General features: G+C 48.0%; 1 protein-coding gene across 1 annotated transcript in view; it reads left to right on the top strand.

The window, feature by feature from the left end:
• The first annotated feature begins 3,128 nt into the window (after positions 1-3,128).
• Positions 3,129-7,518, top strand: part of LOC120040139 (extensin-like) — a 107,866-nt gene continuing 103,476 nt past the window's right edge. Inside the window, exon 1 of the mRNA XM_038985390.1 lies at positions 3,129-3,183. Within this exon, the coding sequence (XP_038841318.1) occupies positions 3,129-3,183 (55 nt within the window). The remainder of the gene's footprint in view (positions 3,184-7,518) is intronic.

Genomic DNA, 7,518 nt, shown 5'->3' with positions numbered 1-7,518 from the left:
ATACCAGACTGTTAGCTCCAGGGCCTAGTCCTCACATACCAGACTGTTAGCTTCAGGGCCTAGTCCTCACATACCAGACTGTTAGCTTCAGGGCCTAGTCCTCACACACCAGACTGTTAGCTTCAGGGCCTAGTCCTCACATACCAGACTGTTAGCTTCAGGGCCTAGTCCTCACCCACCAGACTGTTAGCTTCAGGGCCTAGTCCTCACATACCAGACTGTTAGCTTCAGGGCCTAGTCCTCACATACCAGACTGTTAGCTTCAGGGCCTAGTCCTCACATACCAGACTGTCAGCTTCAGGGCCTAGTCCTCACATACCAGACTGTTAGCTCCAGGGCCTAGTCCTCACATACCAGACTGTCAGCTTCAGGGCCTAGTCCTCACATACCAGACTGTTAGCTTCAGGGCCTAGTCCTCACATACCAGACTGTTAGCTTCAGGGCCTAGTCCTCACATGCCAGACTGTTAGCTCCAGGGCCTAGTCCTCACCCACCAGACTGTCAGCTTCAGGGCCTAGTCCTCACATACCAGACTGTTAGCTCCAGGGCCTAGTCCTCACATACCAGACTGTTAGCTCCAGGGCCTAGTCCTCACATACCAGACTGTTAGTTTCAGGGCCTAGTCCTCACATACCAGACTGTTAGCTTCAGGGCCTAGTCCTCACATACCAGACTGTTAGCTTCAGGACCTAGTCCTCACATACCAGACTGTTAGCTTCAGGGCCTAGTCCTCACCCACCAGACTGTTAGCTTCAGGACCTAGTCCTCACCCATACGCACACACAAACGTAGTGTGTCTGTAACTACTGTATCTTGTAGTTAATTCTTTGCTGTTTTATTGAATGATCATGTTGATTTGTGAATAGTTTTATTTCTCAGGGCACCATTGAGAATGATACCCTGGTTTCAATTGGGCTCCCCTGAAAAAAAATCAACAACAAAAAAACACACACACACACACACACACACACACACACACACACACACACACACACACACACACACACACACACACACACACACACACACACACACACACACACACACACACTATCTAACTCAACACAACAGGAGAGACATGAATGACATGTGATCTCAAGAATAACTCTTACCTGGAGTACATCAGCGTTCAGCTAAAGTGTGTTTACATGAGCTGACCAGTGTGCAGTCTCCGCTGACGCGATACTGATTGACTAGAGAGAGCCCTTACTCTTAACTGTGAGTGCTAGTTTCCCGGACACAGGTTAAACCGTCTTTATGTCAGCATTCTCACCAGTTTGCCCTCTATTGATGGAACTATTGTTGTTGCTGAGTGACCTCACTCTTTCCTAACAGTTCGTTGAGAAGGTAAACACAGTAAACACAGTCAGCCAAAACGCGTAAACAGATACTATTAGCTAGGTCAGAGAATGAATGATCAAGAGATCAACTGACTGAATGAATATTTTATTAGCTAGGTCAAGAGATCAACTGACTGAATTTGTATTTTATTAGCTAGGTCAAGAGATCAACTGACTGAATTCGTATTTTATTAGCTAGGTCAAGAGATCAACTGACTGAATTCATATTTTATTAGCTAGGTCAAGAGATCAACTGACTGAATTCATATTTTATTAGCTAGGTCAAGAGATCAACTGACTGAATTTGTATTTTATTAGCTAGGTCAAGAGATCAACTGTCTGAATTCATTTTATTAGCTAGGTCAAGAGATCAACTGACTGAATTCGTATTTTATTAGCTAGGTCAAGAGATCAACTGTCTGAATTCGTATTTTATTAGCTAGGTCAAGAGATCAACTGTCTGAATTCATTTTATTTATTTAACCTTTATACAATATTTATTCAAGTCAATTAGAGGGGCAATCTGTGATTGCTACTTCCATTTTTGTACATTTAAATTAATAATATTTACCCATTGATTCTTGAAGAATATTATGAATGCCTCATGAGCTTAGTTCAATTGTCGTACCCCATCAAAACCTAAAATAAAAGCTTGTTTTACTTTGAACTGCAGATTGCTCCTTTAAGAACAGTTTCTCATTGCAAAAATAACTGGTCAAATACATAGACAACTTGGACGACAGAAGTTAAAATATTTCCTTCAGTATTGAATATGCCAGTAAAAATATAGGATGAGAGGAGTAGCTCGTCCCCTCAGCGACTGTCTGACGGAGCGCTATTTGGCACGCTAATGTAACAGTATAACTTTAAACCGTTCCCTCGCCCCGACACGGGCGCGAACCAGGGACCCTCTGCACACATCAACAACTGACACCCACGAAGCGTCGTTACCCATCGCTCCACAAAAGCCGCGGCCCTTGGGGGCAACACTACTTCTAGGTTTCAGAGCAAGTGACGTAACTGATTGAAACGCTAGTAGCGCGTACCCGCTAACTAGCTAGCCATTTCACATCCGTTACACTAACACACAATTAACGTTACACCCATCAGTCTGACTAACACACAGGCCAGGTCAGACACAGTGCACATGCAAACACACACACATTAGTGTTGTTACAATACCAGAATTTTGACTTCGATACTGACGTCAGGTTTAGTATCGCGATACTTGATACCCCCCCCCCCCCCCCCCCCCCCAAAAAAAGAAGGCGTATTAGCCAAGGTCACAAAATGGCACTTGATCCAGTCAGATAAACTCAGCTACTGCTCTGTTTAATTGTTGGGCATCTTTTGAGTTCAGTATCATTACATTTTTTTATTTTTTATTATGTTGTTTAAAAAATGTAAAAAAAATTGTGACTTCCATGTATGCATTCATTAATCAATTATACAATCATTCAATCAATTTGACTTTGTTTTGACCAATCTAACTACAAAACAACAAAAAGGGTAATAATTTACTGGAAAGGTAAATCAAGATGTAGCCAAGGTCTATTCGGTAATACAGGTGAATGAGTGTGTGTCTTACGCTGAGTATATTCAGCTTGTTTTAGCTGATTTCACGGGGCTACCGATGACAAACAATCCCTTACATTTAGGACATATTATATTGGCAACTGCTAGGAGAACATATTTTTATTGTACTGCTCAACAACATTTCATCGAAGAAGCAATATATATATATATTTTTTTTATAAAAGTGTGCGCTGTCTCTTTAAGAAAGCAATGATGTCATTCATGAGGCAGAACATGACTGTGGAATCTGGTGGAATCCAGACAGGAGGTGAGGGAGACGAAGAAATGAATAACATCTTTGGTGACAATCAGCTTTGAAATCAGCAGAGTACTAGGGTGGTGAATTCATCTGTCAGCTAGCAAGGAAAGTTGGCCTACAAAGCTGGAAGCTACCGGTATCTTCATCCTGAAATCAAATCAAATCAAAGTTTATTTGTCACGTGCGCCGAATACATCAGGTGTACCTTACAGTGAAATGCTTACTTACAGGCTCTAACCAATTGTGGGAAAAATGTATTAGGTGAACTGGACCCAGCTACCTGCCTCCTCCTGTGTATGACCTTCTGCCTGCCCCTGGACCCAGCTACCTGCCTCCTCCTGTGTATGACCTTCTGCCTGCCCATGGACCCAGCTACCTGCCTCCTCCTGTGTATGACCTTCTGCCTGCCCCTGGACTCAGCTACCTGCCTCCTCCTGTGTATGACCTTCTGCCTGCCCCTGGACCCAGCTACCTGCCTCCTCCTGTGTATGACCTTCTGCCTGCCCCTGGACCCAGCTACCTGCCTCCTCCTGTGTATGACCTTCTGCCTGCCCCTGGACCCAGCTACCTGCCTCCTCCTGTGTATGACCTTCTGCCTGCCCCTGGACCCAGCTACCTGCTTCCTCCTGTGTATGATCTTCTGCCTACCCCTGGACCCAGCTACCTGCCTCCTCCTCGGGTCCTTTACTAATAAACACCTGCTGCGCCCTACGCTTTCTGTCTCCCATCGTACTCATTACACTTCCATTGTAAAGTGTTCTAGCCTGTAGGGACATTGTTTTGTGAACAGTGATGAACAGTTTCTACAATTCTACATGCCGTGTTACATTATTCACGTGTAATAACGTCTATGCAACATGATGAGTAGGGAGCTAACAACCACAGCCAGACAGCTCTAGTAATGAATGAGGAAGTGGACAGACAGCTCTAGTAATGAATGAGGAAGTGGACAGACAGCTCTAGTAATGAATGAGGAAGTGGACAGACAGCTCTAGTAATAAATGAGGAAGTGGACAGACAGCTCTAGTAATGAACGAGGAAGTGGACAGACAGCTCTAGTAATGAACGAGGAAGTGGACAGACAGCTCTAGTAATGAACGAGGAAGTGGACAGACAGCTCTAGTAATGAACGAGGAAGTGGACAGACAGCTCTAGTAATGAACGAGGAAGTGGACAGACAGCTCTAGTAATGAATGAGGAAGTGGACAGACAGCTCTAGTAATGAATGAGGAAGTGGACAGACAGCTCTAGTAATGAATGAGGAAGTGGACAGACAGCTCTAGTAATGAATGAGGAAGTGGACAGACAGCTCTAGTAATGAATGAGGAAGTGGACAGACAGCTCTAGTAATGAATGAGGAAGTGGACAGACAGCTCTAGTAATGAATGAGGAAGTGGAGCAGGATCCTTGGTCTTCGTGCCATAATGGGGCTGATAGAGTTGATCCTCTCAATCACCTGAGACACAATTGACAGAAGTACCGAACCGTTTCTTATTTTTTTCATAGAAAACGTACAGAAGTTTCGGTATGCCGTGCAACACCCAAAATTCACACACACACACACACACTTCAGTAGGTAAGACACAGAGCTGCAAAATAACCAATCCTAAAATGACGTGACTTGCCCAAATACATTCATGCAGTATAATTACAGTAGATGACATGTCTGCTGTGTGTGTGTGTGTGTGTGTGTGTGTGTGTGTGTGTGTGTGTGTGTGTGTGTGTGTGTGTGTGTGTGTGTGTGTGTGTGTGTGTGTGTGTGTGTGTGTGTGTGTGTGTGTGTGTGCGCGTCCGAATGTGTGTTATGTGTGCGTGTAGTAGGTAACTAATAACTCTCCCAGCTCTCTGTCAGAGGTTACATAAATCTCTACACATAAAACACACACACACACACACACACACACACACACACACACACACACACACACACACACACACACACACACACACACACACACACACACACACACACACACACACACAGACCTGATGATGCTCTACTTCCACTGCACAAAGAGAAGGTGTGTGTGTGAGAGAGAGAGATGAGAGAGAGATGAGAGAGAGAGAGAGAGAGAGAGAGAGAGAAAGGAGGGGATATGTGTTCAATTCAGACAGACAGACAGGCGTGGGTGTGGTTTGGTAACTGACTGGGCTGACTGGCTGACTGACTGACTGATTGGGCTGACTGGCTGACTGACTGACTGACTGACTGACTGGGCTGACTGACTGACTGACTGACTGACTGGGCTGACTGACTGACTGACTGACTGACTGGGCTGACTGACTGACTGACTGACTGACTGACTGGGCTGACTGACTGACTGGCTGACTGACTGGGCTGACTGACTGACTGGTTGGCTGACTGGCTGACTGGCTGACTGGCTGACTGTCTGACTGACTGACTGACTGGGCTGACTGACTGGCTGGCTGGCTGACTGACTGACTGACTGACTGACTGACTGGCTGACTGACTGGTTGGCTGACTGGCTGACTGACTGGGCTGACTGGCTGACTGGCTGACTGACTGACTGACTGGGCTGACTGACTGGGCTGACTGACTGACTGGCTGGCTGGCTGGCTGACTGACTGACTGACTGGCTGACTGGCTGACTGGTTGGCTGACTGGCTGACTGACTGACTGACTGACTGGGCTGACTGACTGGGCTGACTGACTGGCTGGCTGGCTGACTGACTGACTGGCTGACTGACTGGTTGAATGACTGACTGACTGACTGACTGGGCTGACTGACTGACTGACTGACTGACTGACTGACTGACTGACTGACTGGGCTGACTGACTGACTGGCTGGGCTGACTGACTGACTGGGCTGACTGACTGACTGACTGGGCTGACTGACTGACTGGTTGGCTGACTGGCTGACTGGCTGACTGGCTGACTGACTGACTGACTGACTGGGCTGACTGACTGACTGGCTGGGCTGACTGACTGACTGACTGGGCTGACTGACTGACTGACTGACTGACTGGGCTGACTGACTGACTGGCTGACTGACTGGGCTGACTGACTGACTGGTTGGCTGACTGGCTGACTGGCTGACTGTCTGACTGACTGACTGGGCTGACTGACTGGCTGGCTGGCTGACTGACTGACTGACTGACTGGCTGACTGGCTGACTGACTGGTTGGCTGACTGGCTGACTGACTGGGCTGACTGGCTGACTGGCTGACTGGCTGACTGGCTGACTGACTGGGCTGACTGACTGACTGGCTGACTAGCTGGCTGGCTGGCTGACTGACTGACTGGCTGACTGGCTGACTGGCTGACTGGTTGGCTGACTGGCTGACTGACTGACTGACTGACTGACTGGGCTGACTGACTGGGCTGACTGACTGGCTGGCTGGCTGACTGACTGGCTGACTGGCTGACTGACTGGTTGAATGACTGGCTGACTGGCTGGGCTGACTGGCTGACTGGCTGACTGACTGACTGGGCTGACTGACTGACTGACTGACTGGCTGACTGACTGGCTGACTGGCTGACTGACTGACTGGGCTGACTGACTGGCTGGCTGGCTGACTGACTGGCTGACTGGTTGGCTGACTGACTGACTGACTGACTGACTGGCTGACTGACTGGCTGACTGACTGGGCTGACTGGCTGACTGACTGACTGGACTGGCTGGCTGACTGACTGACTGACTGGGCTGACTGACTGGGCTGACTGACTGACTGACTGGCTGGCTGACTGACTGACTGACTGGTTGGCTGACTGACTGACTGGCTGACTGGCTGGCTGACTGGCTGGCTGACTGACTGGCTGACTGGCTGACTGGCTGACTGGGCTGACTGGCTGACTGACTGACTGACTGACTGACTGGCTGACTGGCTGACTGACTGGCTGACTGGCTGACTGGCTGACTGGCTGACTGACTGTCTGACTGGTTGACTGGCTGACTGACTGGTTGGCTGACTGACTAACTGACTGGCTGACTGGCTGACTGGCTGGCTGGCTGGCTGATTGACTGGCTGACTGACTTGCTGACTGACTGGCTGGCTGGCTGACTGGCTGACTGGCTGGCTGACTGACAACTAGAGCCACCTCACCATCCCTGCCCTCCCTGATTCAAACCCATGTCACAAAGCACTGTCAGTGCTTCTAGTGTAAAGACAACAACATCACTTACTTACTCCTCTTCCTATTGGACAGAAGGCTACAATGAGCTCCTCTTCCTATTGGACAGAAGGCTACAATGAGCTCCTCTTCCTGTGGGACATAAGGCTACAATGAGCTCCTCTTCCTATTGGACAAAAGGCTACAATGAGCTCCTCTTCCTATTGGACAAAAGGCTACAATGAGCTCCTCTTCCTATTGGACAAAAGGCT

Source organism: Salvelinus namaycush, unplaced genomic scaffold, assembly GCF_016432855.1.
Source record: "Salvelinus namaycush isolate Seneca unplaced genomic scaffold, SaNama_1.0 Scaffold328, whole genome shotgun sequence".
Taxonomy (NCBI): domain Eukaryota; kingdom Metazoa; phylum Chordata; class Actinopteri; order Salmoniformes; family Salmonidae; genus Salvelinus; species Salvelinus namaycush.
This window is presented reverse-complemented; position numbering and strand designations above follow the sequence as displayed.